The sequence below is a fragment of the Centruroides sculpturatus genome, unplaced genomic scaffold (assembly GCF_000671375.1).
Source record: "Centruroides sculpturatus isolate CEXI.00-Female unplaced genomic scaffold, Cexi_2.0 scaffold110, whole genome shotgun sequence".
NCBI lineage: Eukaryota > Metazoa > Arthropoda > Arachnida > Scorpiones > Buthidae > Centruroides > Centruroides sculpturatus.
The window spans coordinates 1,018,690-1,035,654 of record NW_019384339.1 but is presented as its reverse complement, the minus strand read 5'-3'; the positions used below and the strand labels follow the sequence as shown (position 1 = coordinate 1,035,654).

Here is a 16,965-nt window from a genome sequence, read left to right as displayed (position 1 = left end):
TAATTATAGACAGTTCTATTGTTTTTGGTACAAATTCTTGTACTTTTTATTTGTTTTATATATATGAATGAATAAAAAATTTCAGTACACATTTTAAACCAAAAATGGCATGATTTTCTTGATTTTTAATAAATTAGTATTGAGTTATCATTAAATCTCAACTCTATCAATTAATTTTTTTAATTTTCTGGTTTAAATTTTACATTTTTAAAAAATTTTATTAAAAAGCTAAATTAAAAAAAAAACTTCAAACTCCTGTTTTTATACACCACCAACTTATTATTTTTCTCACTAATGTTTTTGGATGTCTTTAACATCCATCATCAGACAACCATTACATGGAAACTCAAATTAATTTGTTCTAAACTTTTGAATTTTTATAATTTGTGACTGTCAGTTTGGATTTTACATTTAAAAATTTTGGAATTTAACTTATGAGTTTCCATGTAAAGATTGTCTGATGGATGTTAAAGACATTCAAAAACATTAGAGAGAATATAATAAAAAATAATAAACTTCTGAAGTATAAAAAATGTTTCAAAGTGGTTTTTTAAGTCCAGTTAGAATATATATGACTAAATTCTTTTAAAATAAATAAATAAATAGAATTTTGTTTTAACATATGACAATGCTGTTTAACAAATGGATGCCACTATTGGCACAAATAAAATAGAAATTATACCTAAATCAACCCAAAAATATTTTACATGATAATAATATCATCCAAGATTACTGATTAACATGTATAACATACATACATTTCTAATTATAATATAAACAAAAAAATAAAACCATTAAAACAAACATAACTTGACACCATTATGAACTACAAGTATATACAGGATGTTCACTTAAACATCTGTCCAGGGGCAAAGGAGATCTTTCCAGGGTGTACAAGTGAAGCATGAGTGTATGCATGCTTGTTCCAGTACTAAATAACCAAAGGGATGATTTAGCATAACAAAAAAATAATCTCTGACTATAAAGAATAAACCAACATTGCAGATAATGATACAAAAAGTGGCCCTTATTTTATTAGAGAGTGTTTTTAAACAACTGCAGAAAAGAGAGTATTTTAGTGGCAATACAAAGATGTAAATGGTCAAGCATTATGACAAGCATAATNAAAGACTGTTTTTCTAAGTAATCTAGAATCTAGCTGCAAGGACCCGCTTCGCTGGGCAAAAAGTAACAATAGTGAAGATTAAGATAATTACATTATAACTAATCTTACCAGTTTTCATAGAATGCAAGAATTAGGTCCCCCGTTTCCAGACTAATTAGAGAATTTTTATGTTTAGTCAAACAAACAAATTTCAACGTTTCTGGAATGTTTTCAATCGTTCTATAATCGAACCAATTCGAATTTTATGTTCGAGTTTAATTCGAACAAATTCGAACAAAACATTCGAAATAGAAAGCCATTTTCAACCACTTTCAGCCTCATATCTCCCACACCCTTATAGCTATCGAGACGCAACCACCCCTATGCACGAATGGAGACTTGGGGCTACCACCACATACAANTTTATTAAAAAGCTAAATTAAAAAAAAAACTTCAAACTCCTGTTTTTATACACCACCAACTTATTATTTTTCTCACTAATGTTTTTGGATGTCTTTAACATCCATCATCAGACAACCATTACATGGAAACTCAAATTAATTTGTTCTAAACTTTTGAATTTTTATAATTTGTGACTGTCAGTTTGGATTTTACATTTAAAAATTTTGGAATTTAACTTATGAGTTTCCATGTAAAGATTGTCTGATGGATGTTAAAGACATTCAAAAACATTAGAGAGAATATAATAAAAAATAATAAACTTCTGAAGTATAAAAAATGTTTCAAAGTGGTTTTTTAAGTCCAGTTAGAATATATATGACTAAATTCTTTTAAAATAAATAAATAAATAGAATTTTGTTTTAACATATGACAATGCTGTTTAACAAATGGATGCCACTATTGGCACAAATAAAATAGAAATTATACCTAAATCAACCCAAAAATATTTTACATGATGATAATATCATCCAAGATTACTGATTAACATGTATAACATACATACATTTCTAATTATAATATAAACAAAAAAATAAAACCATTAAAACAAACAACTTGACACCATTATGAACTACAAGTATATACAGGATGTTCACTTAAACATCTGTCCAGGGGCAAAGGAGATCTTTCCTGGGTGTACAAGTGAAGCATGAGTGTATGCATGCTTGTTCCAGTACTAAATAACCAAAGGGATGATTTAGCATAACAAAAAAATAATCTCTGACTATAAAGAATAAACCAACATTGCAGATAATGATACAAAAAGTGGCCCTTATTTTATTAGAGAGTGTTTTTAAACAACTGCAGAAAAGAGAGTATTTTAGTGGCAATACAAAGATGTAAATGGTCAAGCATTATGACAAGCATAATCAGATCCTAACAAATTACTAGTCTGAATCAAGCTGCAAATCATCATATGTATTGAATATATATTGGTGTAGTTTGAAACCACTCATGAAATTTACATGTTGCTTTGCTTGTTTCCCAGCATAAAATTATCATTTCACAGTATTGCTCATGAGTGTAAGATGTTGTTGCCTTATTCTATAATCTAGCAGACTGTATCATGTTGAGATATTGGCATTGCATGTTGCAATATAATTATTCAAGATTGCTTTTGATTTGCATCTTGGTGTAATGTTTGAAAAATTCATATATACGAGTATTGCTTTTGATTTACCATGCAATTGTCACCTATCCCTTTTGCTGATTAATTCATTTCAAAAAATGCTATAATGATAATGAATTAATCTTTTGTCCCTAAATAGATATTCAAGCTTAAGTTACTTTAGTGCTGTAACAAGCATGCACCACATGCTTACACTTGTGCAATGCTAGAAAGATCTCTTTTGCCTCTGGAGACATGTTAAACAGACATCCTGTATTCATACAAGACTGTATTGACAACCAATCCCATGTTTATTAAAGAAATGTTCTTTTGCTTTATTACTTAAGAATTAATTTTCTAGATAACTTTGTTCTTTGTGTATTATGTAAAGCTGAAGATGATTATAATAAAGCTGAAATGCTTCTTTAATAAATACTCAATCAGTTTAATAGTATTGTATTGTACATATAAGTAAAAAAATGTAAAAACAAAACTTTCAAATACAATTTAAATAACTGACTAAAAAGCAAATTACTCAAATAATTTTTGTATTTATATGTATAATAATATAATTAAAATTTTGAAAAATTATTCGTAACTGCTGTGTATAATATAGTCATTATTAACAATAAGAAAAAAACAAAACAAAACAAACCTTTTTTGCTCCTAATAAAGCTGTCATTAAAGGCAATAAACTGCCATCACCTACACAAAGACAATTTAAATCACTTTTCACCACCTAAAAATATATGGTGTTATAACAAAACATATATAACATTTATCATCTAAAGAATTATTACTTTACTTTTTTAATTGCTTTTGTATATAATTGATTTAAAGATGTGTCATTCAGCATAGCCAGTCTTGTTCGACTAAATGCAATATGAGCTCCACAAGTGCAAACAGGTCTTGAAATAAGTGTGTAGTTTTCACTCTTTTCTAATCTATAAAAACAAATACTTTTTATTAAATTTTCATACATACAAAAATTATATCTTTATAAATTATTTTTTGAATTTATATTTATAAAATACCTATAAGCATCAAACCATAAGCTGTATTCATCATGATAGGAATGAAGAATAAATTTTTCATTTTTTCTTATATCCAGTATTGATGGTAAATAATAAACAGCTTGCATCCAATGATCTCTCCACTTTTAAAAGAAATGAATTTATCATCAAAAATTATATTTTATCATCTTATTAAAAATAAAATAAAAAGTATTAGCTTACAAAACTGCAAACCTGCATGTTTGATGGATTTGAATGAGCCCAATATGGAGCACAGTTTAACACAATCTTTCCATTCATATCCATCTTCAACTCCCACCACATGAAAAGTGCTTGGCACTCAGCAGAATTTAGAGCAGTTGCAGTTACTTTATTTTCTTCATTTAATTTTAGGGGCACTTTACCAGTAAAATCAAACCTGTTTAATCAATTAAATAATTTCAAATACATTTTAAACTAGTATTAGAAAATTAAAGACTTACTCAATATTTGTCAGATGAATTAACTCTAAACTAACTCTGACATTTGACATACTTTTGACTTAACATAAACCTAGATAATTTGTACTATATGTTAAAATTATGTAATTTCAAATAAAAAAATAAAGCAAACATAAATCAGAATAATACCAAATCATTGAGCACATAAGCAAACCAATGACAATCCATTTAAAATAAAATGGGCCGTGTCATTCATGTACTTATCCAGCTGAATTAAACTTGCTTTAACAGGCAATGCACCCATTATGGAGATCTGTTTTATAAATTTGCTTAATATATTATAAAAGAGCATCTTGTCTCAAAAATTGTTGAAACTAATCTCTCAAATACTATAGAAGAGATAACAGACTTATCCTGCTGCTATAACTCAAAGTTTAAGACTCCATTACAAGAGTCTTAAACTTTTTGAGTTATTTCAATTGTATATAAACAATATTTTTTGTTGTATATATCTATATATTTTTATGTACGGCTGATGAGAGTCTTGTGTCCCAAAGTGCATACCAGTAATAAAGTTGCATTCTTATGATAGAAGTGTAATTTTAATGTTACCAGTAGCAGCGTGATAAGTCTCTGTTACCTCTACTATAGTATTTGCAATATTAGTTTCAACAATTGCTTAATAAATTTTGTAATAATTAATTCAAAATTAATAAAACAAAAAGAGAACTATTATAGTTAGGTATTGTTGCCATATATAAACAGATTTAATAAAACAAAGTACTTTCAATTTCCTATTCCTATATTTATCAATACTTTTCCAATACCTCAAAGTAGAAACACTGAATTGGCTCTAAATATAAATATGTAATGAATTTCGAAATTATTTCAAATTGTCAGTAAATATTTTTTACAAATTAATGAAAAGGTCTACAAAATAAGCTTCGAAACAAGAAAATCAATTTAATTTTTTAAATAAATTTTTTATGACATTCATTAAAAATAATTTCTAATAAAATTGATAAAATTTCTTGTAAAGTTTACATCATTTCTCTATAAAAAGTCTTTAACCTTTGTACAGTGAATTAGTCGGATATGGTGCTATCATGATGTAGTTGAGAATAAACATGGGAAATTTTTTAAAAATTTTCCCACGTGTTTTTCTCGTTACCATTTCAAAAAAAATTTTTAAACAGTTATGTCTAGTTTTAGTAAAAGAAAAATCTTTTTTATTGTTATTTAATTCCTTATGTGAATTTATGTGATGGTTTTATGTTTTTATGTGAATTTTTTTTCATGGTAGTTTTTGGCTAATTTTCAGCGACATCCAAAAATTCTTTGCAGATATAAACATCATTCTCCAGTGCCACGCAATCACCCTTGACAGGTATATCCATCAATCACTGCAGAGTGGTTAAAAATGTATGTAATATTTCAAAATAAACATCATTAGTTTCAACTGTTTGTCTTGCAGTTAATAGCGAGATTGAGGCCAAAGTTTTAAACATGAAAATGTGTACATCGAACGTTCAGCGCTGCTTTCCTGTAAGCCTAGAAGTTTGACAATGGTGTTTGGATAGTCAGTGGAATCATGCTCTACATTCCAAACACCATTGTCAAACTTCTAGGATTACAGGAAAGCGGCACTGAATGTCTCAACCTCTTCGGCCTCAACCTCGCTTATAAATTATAAAAATTATAATTTGCATTTTTGCCAAAGATAAAATCCAATATGAAAAGCTCAACATATTTTATGTAGAAATACAGAAAAATAAAATAAAAATAAATTTAAAAAATTAAATTAAATTAATGCAATAAATATAAAATTTTAGAAAAATATATTTTACATTTGGAATGATATACAGCAAGAATAATGATCTTGCTTATAAATATTAAGGTCTCCATTAAAATACTAAGTGTGATATTTATAATATTTAGTATTAAAAGATTAATTAAATATAAGTTAATCCTCAAACAATAATTAATTGATTAGAAATACTGTATATTATATTCATTATAAAATATAGTATATATTAGTAAATTGGCAAAAAAAATTATTAAATAAATATCTAGACAAATTAGAAAAACCTGAAAAGTTCCATAGGTTCAGTAATAGGAATAAAATCTTCAGTAGAAAGTTGATTGAGCTGTAGATCATGTACAGCTGCAGCACCTGTGCAAGATTTAATATGACATGGTGGCAATATTGTTGTCTGTTCATCCAAAACAATAGGAGATAACTGATTCCATTTTTGAACCATATCAGATTGTATAACTTGACCATACACAACAGCTGATGAAGGCACAACAATTGCATCTTTCTGAATTAAAGATTGAAAATTTTTGTTAAAGTAGTATCCATTTTATTAAATGAGAGTTTTACTATAATTAATGCTAATTTAAATCCACTAACCTCTAATAAATATTTCAAAGCATGTCTAAATGTTTCTAAAGCACCTTCTCCAATTAATTCTGTGTCAAATACTTCAGCGACAAGTATATTAGCTTTTTCTGGTAAATCATTATCTGTAAAATATATAATTTTCATTTTAATATATACAGTAGAAGCATGTATAAATAAAAAATGTTCATGGATACAATTTCTATAATGATGAAAAAATGTTCAAACAATATTTTAACATTTTTTCAATAATGGAGCACATAAAATACCTATAAGCATCAAACCATAAGCTGTATTCATCATGATAGGAATGAAGAATAAATTTTTCATTTTTTCTTATATCCAGTATTGATGGTAAATAATAAACAGCTTGCATCCAATGATCTCTCCACTTTTAAAAGAAATGAATTTATCATCAAAAATTATATTTTATCATCTTATTAAAAATAAAATAAAAAGTATTAGCTTACAAAACTGCAAACCTGCATGTTTGATGGATTTGAATGAGCCCAATATGGAGCACAGTTTAACACAATCTTTCCATTCATATCCATCTTCAACTCCCACCACATGAAAAGTGCTTGGCACTCAGCAGAATTTAGAGCAGTTGCAGTTACTTTATTTTCTTCATTTAANATAATTTACAACCTGTATTTATTATATTTTAATTTATTTATACAGTGAAATGTTTAACTCATTAATTAATTATACAACGAGAAAAATACATTTATACTCGGGTTTGGAATATGTATTTACAGTAAGTTTTTAAAATTATTTTTATGGCAATGTAAAAAATTTTAACTTATACAATAACTTATCTTGTTTATTATTGTTACTTTTTAGTGTGTGGTAGTAGTACTGCTGATGAGGGGCATGCTAGCCCAAAACACGTGTAATATGTGTACAGAAACTATTACTACAGGTGATATAATAAAGAAATTTTGCTCTTTCCTGAACTAACTCTCATTGCTGTGTCAATCTTTAAACACCAGTATTAAGTCCTATTAATAAAAAATGTCCAAGTAGACAATTAACAATAATATTTTAACATAATTTTCAGAGTTAAGTTTTACTTTATAAAATAACTTCTTATATCTTTATACTACATATAAAATATTTACACTATAAGACATATAATTACTTAAATTTTACAGAATTAAAAAATTTAACATCTAATTTTAGTCAATAAAAAATTAATAAATCATACATTAATTTTTTTAAGGCTTCAATTGATTTACTTCTAAAACTTAGTTGATAAATCTGAAAAATAAGTTACAGAAAATAAAAAACCTCTTGCTAAACAAATACAAATATTGTAAATGAAGCCACTTTGGAATGTTCTAATTGTTTTCAACCATATAGTATTTACTTTACATGTAAAGCCTACTAGTAGGAATCTGTTGAAATTGATGGTTTTATTCAATTACAATACAATCAATCAATCAATGAGCTCATTTCAAATTTGTCATTCAATGTAAAAAGTAAGTGTTTTCTGGGTCCATCTATAAATGATTTGGGTCTGCTGTTCCTGGTGCCCTGAGGCTTCTTTCAATTTTGCATCTGGGTCCCAGGGTTGCAACACCCCAACCAAAATGAAACACATACGACCTGTCACCGACCACAGCAACGGTAACTCATCTCTTCCAAGTCTTCAACCCTCATCTCAATTATTGTATCATAATGTAGCAGGCTTTGAGCCCATGTATCCGCGTCATTTCTGGCTGGCTAAGTGCCCATGAAATCGCGTACTTGAGGGATTGTCTAAAAACCCTCCTCACATAATATTGTTAATTTCCTGGCTGGCTAGTGCCCGTGTAATACGCGCTACTATATGTCGCCACTGTCCCATCTGCATGTGTCATGCTCCTCACACACTTGTATATATTTTGATTGATTTTAATAAAAAGTTTTCAATTCTGAAGACTGACCAAGAGCTTCAACTGGCAAGGATTTGGATTAATGGTGACAATAGTGGCAACCCGCTTCATGCCAATCACAAATAAACCTCTTAGACCTAACAATAGTCGAACATTCAAATTCATTTTGGAATTTAAAAAATATGAAGAAACCAAGTTGTCTTCAATTCCATCATGTTCAACCATCAGGAACAAAACAATCTTCCTTTGATGAGACAACCTTTTATTTAAGGTTATGCCTCTGCAAAATTATATAAAACAATTAACTGATGATATCCTCAGTGAACATTTTAACTGTTTTACATAATTTTGCAGAGACATAACCTTAAATAAAAGGTCATCTCATCAAAGGAAGATTGTTTTGTTCCTGATGGAATTGAAGACAACTGTGAGATCTGAAAGGCCCCTGGGTCTAAAATAGTAATTTTATTAATAATGTTAAATATTGTCATAAAATATTATTTCATTTTGGTGAGAAATTAACATTTTCTAACGTGGGAAAAATAGCTAACAGATGTTACTTCCTTCGAGGGAAGTTAGTACATCCTCTGTTTTTCCCTTATCTGCGAAAAACCTCACTTTGATGGGAAATGTTTACCCCTCATATATTCCCCTTTTCGTCAGTTCCCACAGAAGAATCTTGCATGATGATTGGTCGCCGATCGTCAGATATAGCGGGAATTTATCAGAATTCAGGGAGTTCGTCGACAGACATAGAAGAGTCAGGACTCCATACATATTTGCTCTTAAAGGCCAATGCCTATACTATGAGCCATACAATATACGAAGGATTGAGTCTAGAAATACACCCAGTTAAGTTGATCCCTCCAGAGGAAAGAAGACAGAGAATTCGAGGAGTGAACGAATACTTCATATACAGAGCCGAAGAGTAAAGACAATGATCAGGTTGTATGTTTGTAAATGATTTTGTGAGCTCTCTCTCTCTATCGTGTATCGGTTAGATATAAGTCCCTATCTCGCACGACTTATAGACTATAATTAGTAGTAGTAGTAGTCTCCTTATCATATATTTGTATTCCCATTATTTGTTTACGTTTAATTAAATTTACTCTTGTTTATTTTAAAATGTCTCTCAATTATTATCTCAATTTATAATGAAATGTCTCTCAATTATTATCTGAATAAGACTGCCCCACGCGTGTTTATCCACGTGTAAAATAACTGATAAACTGGCGTCGGGAACCTGACAAATTCGGATAGAGACTTTACCATCTTCAATCCTCCTTAGACCTAATATTACTGCCCTCCCGGTCAAAATCCTGATAAGGATCGGATCTCTTGATCCGAAACCCAGAGAACAGATTTCGGATAATCTGTGCCGATTAAGTGGTACGAACAATCCTAAACGGAGTTGTACCCACGGTTAAGCTCACACAACTTGGTTTCTTTTTATTTTTTAAATTGTAAAAATACCATTTGCCATTTTAATTGAAATTTATTTCAGAACTTCCTGAATTACATTGTTTTGAGTCCATCCTTCCAAGGCATGCGAATCATTGAGATTTGGATGTGAAATTTTTATTGCTACAGAATTTTTATGATCTGGATTGAGAAAGGGCTGCTTAAAGCATACCATGACTGAAAATTGGTTCTGGTAAATAAATATTAACTTTACTGAGTCTGTCCTTGACTTTTGTACATTGTCATGGTGAATGACAGGATGATGATAAATTTGAAGTCATTTAATTGTAAAAGAAGTGTCATACGCTTGGCGTTAATGATATCCAAGGAAGCTTATGAATAGTTCTACGATGTTAATCTGTAAGAATCAATATTAATTGTGTTGTTAAACATGCCAGGTATAACTAATCATCTTCCATTAACTAACCCTTTTTAGTGTCAAGGATGAGCATAACTTCAGCTCTGATCACCTCAGCAATCATGTCATGCAACATCATCATTAGCTCTGGATTGCAAGTTACATTTCTAGACATTCTGATGTCTTCTGCATTGTCTATAATGCAAAGCTGAGCACAAGCTCATTCTTCAGGTCTGTCAGGATATAGAAGACCATATTTGTAATGAGCAATTATTTATTGTGACATTAAAAATTGTAGCCTGGCATTGTGACAATCATATTTTTAATTTATTTAATTTCAAATATATGCTCTCCAACTGAAATAAGTACTATAGTGTCTTGCCCCTGTACATCATAGTTTTCTGTTAGCAATGGAGTTGTGCCTGTCATCTATCTAACTCCTTTCAGGAAAATTTTTTTTATTGAAATAATGTGACTTCCAGTTTGCATCAGAAGTTCATGTATAGTTAATCAGGGCATCTGCCCCTAACTATGGTCTTAAATTTCATTTATCTAACACCATTCTCAAGATTACAGAAGGATGGATGGATGGATGACAGTGGGAATTTATAGGTCTACATTTTTTTTCAAATTGCAGCCCAATGAGGTTTCACCCATTGATCTTAAACATGTATGGTCTGCAGCCCTTATGAATTACGGCCTCATTGGCAATAAAGAAAGCAAATGACAACAAACTATTGTACAGTACCTTCAGATGTTATTTGGGTATTCTTGAGTAGTTGAGTTTTTTCATGCAAAATGTTCTCAAGAACCTCATGACAACAGGTAGAATACAACTTTATTTTTCCATTATTGCAATAGTCATTAAATTGAAATTTATTTCTACTACCAACTTTTTCACATTCAAAGTGTAAAGCCAAACAACTTTGGTACATATGACAGTGATTCAAGATCAAAATAAGTTGGTTGAATGTTCAGGTCAAGTGCTATTTGAGAAGACAGTCTTGTATTTGTGGCTAAAGGAATGACTAATGGCTCAATCTTGTCCCAAAATTTGATGCAAAGTTTAAATCAGGGGTGTCCAACCTTTTTGTTTCTCTGGGCCACATTGGAAGAAGTCATGGAGTTTTGGACCACAAGTATATTTTGACCCAATCCTTAAATAAACAAGTATATTTAAGTATTAACATGTCTAGATTATAGTAATAAGTATTAAAAGTTTACCACAAAAAAGAATATTTTTAAAAATTACTTTTACAGGCACTTTCAATTTTTATTTAGAAATAAATAAATTCATTTATTATAAAGGAGACAAACAAAAATTTACTTGAAAAACACAAATATTTGTTTTATTTGGGTCTCTAATTAATAAAAAACGACAAAACACCATTTTAAAGTGCATTTTCATTTGACTAATATTATAAATAATATGTAGCTCAGAAAGTAACCAATACACAAAATGATAATTTTTACACCAAACTAAAAAAGGGTAGCCAAATTTGGCGCAAAGTAGCCAAATCTTGCAACGCTGGAAAGAATACTAAATAATGCTGGAGTTGGAACTCAAAGGATTATAGATCCAAATTTGAGAAAAGGAGAGAAAGAACAAAAGATAAAAAGTAGTGAGGAAGGTTGGAAAATTAAGGGTCAATATTTGTATAACAGAAGGTCTATTTAACCTTTCTCAATACTTTTTATCTTTTGGCCTTTCTCTCCTTTTCTCAAATTTGGGTGTATAATCCTTTGAGTTACAACTTCAGCTTTATTTAGTATTCCTTCGTTGAGTATTTGAAAGTATTTCCTTTTCACTCAAAAATAAANAGAATAAGATAAGTTTGAAGACTGAATTTCAAAATCTGAAAAAAAAAAAAAAAAAAATTAAATAATACTCCATGATGATTAATAATTCAGCTAATTTAGAAAAAGCAATCATAAAATTTTATTAACAGAATATAACGTTTGAAAATAAATAAAATATCCTATATATTAAAGTAGAATATGCAAGTAAATTCTCTTGTAAACTAGAAAATATAAATTATTTTTTACAATGCTGGTTATTTAAATTTACTTCAAGCAAATTGAGAACCACGTGACTTTTGAAGCTATATGATATCAAAGATACATTAAGCTAATAAATTACAAAAAAAGATTTATATCTGTTTAATCTTCGAGAATGATCAGAGAACATAGACAAAAGTAAACCTTGCAATTTCTTGAATATAATCATAGTTTTCCTCCTGCATCAACCACTCGTTACTTCCTGTCATAGGATTAAATTTTGAAGAAAATACGTTCATTCTTGTCATAGTCGTCCAACCGACCACGTTTGATAATTCAGACAATTTATTTTGCAATAATTTCGTTCTCAGTAATTTTTTACTAGTTGCAACGAGTACCATGTGTAGACACAAGTTAAAGCGCCCACTGGTGGTTCAAAATATAGTTTAAGCTTGATTATTTAGGCAATCGTTTGGTGATGTTTCTAAAGCAAATTTAATTTATATACTTGTATATATATAAAAATATTAAGCAGAATTCATTATTATTGTTTTTCCACATTATGAAGATAACTGTTAAAAAAAATAGTTAATATATCCACTTAATTAAATTTAATTTTATACCTCACAAGCAATTACAGAATCAGCTCCACAATGAACAGCCATTAAAGATAGTAAACCAGTTCCAGTTCCAATATCTAATACTTTAGCAGATTTTCCATGTTTCTTCATTGTTTCAATAGCAATTCTTATAGCAGAGTAGTATTTTTGATTCTGTCACAAGAGCAGAGATAGTTTATTTTTATAATTAATACGACACTTCAAAATAATCGAGATAAGAATTTTTTTATACATACCCTTTCTTTATCATGTAACATATCTGCATAAGATGATCTGAAATTATAAAATTCAATANTTGTGTACATGTTTATTGGGCCGCATTCGAACTTCCCTTGGGCCACATGCGGCCCGCAGGCTGGACACCCCTGGCTGGAACAACTTGCTATAATGTCTGAACAATTCCAATTCCAACCTGTTCTAGAGCCTCTGCAATATCAAGAATTTGTGTTTCTTGAGAAGAATCAACGATTTCTTCAACCACTGTCATCATATTGCCTGTTCTTTGCACAACTTTGTACTTGCAATCTCAGTTACACTCTCTAACACTGCTAAAGATTTTTTCTCCACTTTCTTGGCTGTGTTGTTTCATCATCATCAGCTAGCATAACATCCATTCTAGTTGGCCATCTAGATATTGAGGGTCTGCTACCCTCAACATCTAGACTTTGATCATGTTCCTCAATGTTAAATAAGAAATGGTAAATTAAAACTAGACTAATTGTAATGTAATTAGTATGATAATTAAGATAATTTCACTTAAAGTAACCTATTTATTGATTATATGAGGAAAATAATTAAAAAAAAAATAAAAAGCATGCAGAAGATTGAATTGATGATTTATAACAGCAAAACAATGATAAACAACGTTGTTATAAACATGTAATGTTAATTGTTTAAACTCTAAAAATTGTTTATTGATATGTACTGATACCTGGATACAAAATTGTTTTTACTCTCAGGCTAGGCTTTAATGGTAGGGAAGTTGTCTTCTCAGTAGTGGAAGAGTTCAAATTTGTTTTAGATGGGAGAATGACATGAGGGAAGATTTAGGGTTATCTTGCTAATATTATTTGTTCAGTTGTTTTTCAATTATTAAGGTTTTAATTATATTTGTTGTTTTATATTATTTAAAAAAAATACTTATTTTATGCTTTTTAATTTGAAATAAAATTATTTTGTAGAGAATGCTCATTTCTAAATAGCATACTAATTTACACTTAATTTAGTCTATGTTAGCAATTCCTTTATGCTTTTGTTGTGTTTTGAGAGAGTTAGTTATTCTGTTTAGCTGTTGGTCTTGTGATAATTTTTGTCTTTTGTTTAGAATAATTTACTTGTTCTTTTATATTCTATATATGAGGTTTCCAAAAATGTAGGTTGTGGAGGTTGCAACAGGTTTTATAATTGCCTAACATGTTTGTCCCATAGACTTAACATCATATCTTTGCAACTTCACTGTGCCTGAACCATTGCACCTTTCTCATGTATCTCTTCAGCATCATCATCTAATGGATAAGATCTTTAATTTTATATCTGAACCATGCTTTTAGTCCCAGCTGTTTACTCAAACTAAGTCAGAAAAGCTAAAACCCTCTTTCAATTAATATAGAGATAATGAATGAACAATGAGTTTAAAAAATATGCACATCAAAAAATTTTAAGCAGCAGCAAGATATGCTCCATCTACATAATGAATATCATCATTGAACAAATTCAATAGTTTAATAAAAATTTAAATATTTCAATATTTTCACTTTAAAATATTTATTTTATGAAAATTGATTAAACTGTTGACAACTAGCCACAAAAATTTATATAAAAATATCAATATTAAAATACAAATTTTAAAATAACTAAGCAAATTTTAATTTGAATGTTTATTGCATGACTTGCTTTATTAATCCAACTTCTATTTCACATTTTATATTTTTTGTACAAAACAGTCATGTCATTTTTTTTATATTCTGTAACTTTTAAACAATGTATGTTTTAGTGCAAACACATTTCAGTACAGCAAATCAACAATGCAGAATATTTTTAGTTCTCAAAATTTCCCCCAAGCATACACACAATTTACCTAAAAATTATTAGATCCAAATAATATAAATGATAATGCATCTCCAACTGATCTTCATTTCTAGACATATATAATATTACTTTAAACTATGTATCTATACAGAGCTATGACAGGAGATATCTATATCCAAAGCTCTCCAAGTTAATTATCCAATTAACATACAGTGGAACTTTGCTTAACAAGCATAATTCATTCCAGAATCTTACTTGTAATGTGAAACACTCATTAAGTGAAACAATTTTTCCCATATAAATTAATGTAAAATATGTTAATGCGTTCCATGCTGAAAAAAATACCGAATTATTTTATGTATAATGTTTATTCAAAGAAAATTATACAATATACATCATTAAGGAGCATGAATCATCATCTTTTCTTCTAGTGCGGAATGAACCAACCTGAAATGTGAATACAATTTGCAGAAAACAAAAAAAAAAAAATTAGATAATATGTCTGATAAACATGCCAAACCATACACCAAATTCTTAAGCTATGTAAAGGCTATAATTAAATATTATAAATTGATTAATTTGACTGAAGGTAGGCAGTTATGCTTCTAGTACATATTACATTTAATAATTATAAATAATTAATTTTTAATTTAGAATTGGTAATTAAATTTAATGCAAGATAGCAGCATAACTGTCTACCTCTAGTGAAATTAATTAATTTCTAATATTTAATTATAGCCTTTACATAGCCCAAGAATTTGGCATATCGTTTGGCATGTTTATTATATAATGGGCTATGATTGTTAATGTTTATACGTAATGTGTGTGATCACACATTTGGAAAAATGTGTGATTACAAGCGACACTAAGATGCTAGCAGAATGAGTGCTAAACACAGACTGATGGAGCATGCACACAATCCAGGACTTCCCCTCTCCTGATCACTCATTACATGAAATGTTGCTCTTAAGTGAGTCATTTTTTCACATTTTGCTTTGCTCATTACGCAAGGTGCTTGTTAAGCGAGATTCCACTATATATGATTATATAATTTAAATTAATATATTGAAAATGAAGATCAAATGGAAGTATGGGTAATGTGTATATATTAACATCCCAAAGCCTGGTGTATTGGTACTAATCCAAATGCTCACCGTAATTAATCAGACTATTGTGCTATAATTAATAATTAAAAACTAAGTAATTTGGTACTAGAGTTAGACATTAGATGCCATCTTTTATCTAAATTAATAATTATAATAATTTATTAAATAATTTAGAACATTCTGGAAGAAAAGAACTAGCCCAGAGCGGGACTTGAACTTACAACTACAGCTTACCATGCAGTGCCTTGCCACTTATGCCCCAAGCAAGTCTTTGCTTCCAGATGTATTTAAATTTAGATGTAACTGATTACTTATGGTGCCAGCTGGGACTGACTCCTACATCCATAGCCTATGTACTCCATCATGGCACACAGCCGGCTATCACTTTACCCGACATGGTATATATGTATATGTTACTGTGAATGACCGATATCTGGCAAATGTCAACATTCTCCGGTGAATGTCAGCATTCACACACAGTCATTTCGTGTATGTACGAAATATTTGCTAAATATCATTATTTCTCACTTACACAGGCAAATGTCAACATTCAGCATGCACTGATGATGAATGTTGAATAAAAATATTTTTATTACGTTTTAAGACAAAAATGCAACTTTTTAATATGTCAAAATAGGAGAAAGCTTAACAGTACATGTAAATAAACTGTTAAACCTAAAACGACCAGTACATCCTAAATCATTAAAGAAAATAATACAATAATAAACTTACACATAATCTATGTGATTAACGTTATACAATCTTATTTATTGCAACAACATAAACTGTTATGACACTTTGAATTGCACAAGAGTCCCTTGCTTTTACAACTGCATTTATTCATGGAACACTTTTTTTTTTGTAATGACAGCATGTATAGTCTTGCCCTCCACTTTTCGAATTAGCTGCAGCTGCTTCTCTCAGCGATATTTCTTGAGAAGAAATCTCATCTATGGAAAGTAACTTTTCTTTACAAATTACAAACTGATTA

General features: G+C 29.3%; 1 protein-coding gene and 1 long non-coding RNA gene across 3 annotated transcripts in view; both read right to left on the bottom strand.

Annotated features, from left to right (window-relative positions):
- The window catches only part of LOC111633420 (protein arginine N-methyltransferase 7-like), a 32,243-nt gene that overhangs the window by 10,659 nt on the left and 4,619 nt on the right, over positions 1 to 16,965 (bottom strand). Inside the window, 7 exon segments of the mRNA XM_023377985.1 lie at positions 3,328 to 3,411; positions 3,478 to 3,616; positions 3,707 to 3,828; positions 3,920 to 4,103; positions 6,214 to 6,446; positions 6,539 to 6,651; positions 9,326 to 9,384. Of these exon segments, the coding sequence (XP_023233753.1) occupies positions 3,328 to 3,411; positions 3,478 to 3,616; positions 3,707 to 3,828; positions 3,920 to 4,103; positions 6,214 to 6,446; positions 6,539 to 6,651; positions 9,326 to 9,384 (934 nt within the window).
- LOC111633428 lies at positions 6,796 to 7,153 on the bottom strand. 2 transcript variants are annotated; one of them, XR_002758056.1, is made up of 2 exons: positions 6,997 to 7,153; positions 6,796 to 6,917 (listed from the first exon to the last, which is right to left on the bottom strand). It is a non-coding gene; the product is annotated as an uncharacterized LOC111633428 (long non-coding RNA). The 2 variants fall into 2 exon arrangements; XR_002758055.1 differs by having other exon boundaries at positions 7,009 to 7,153.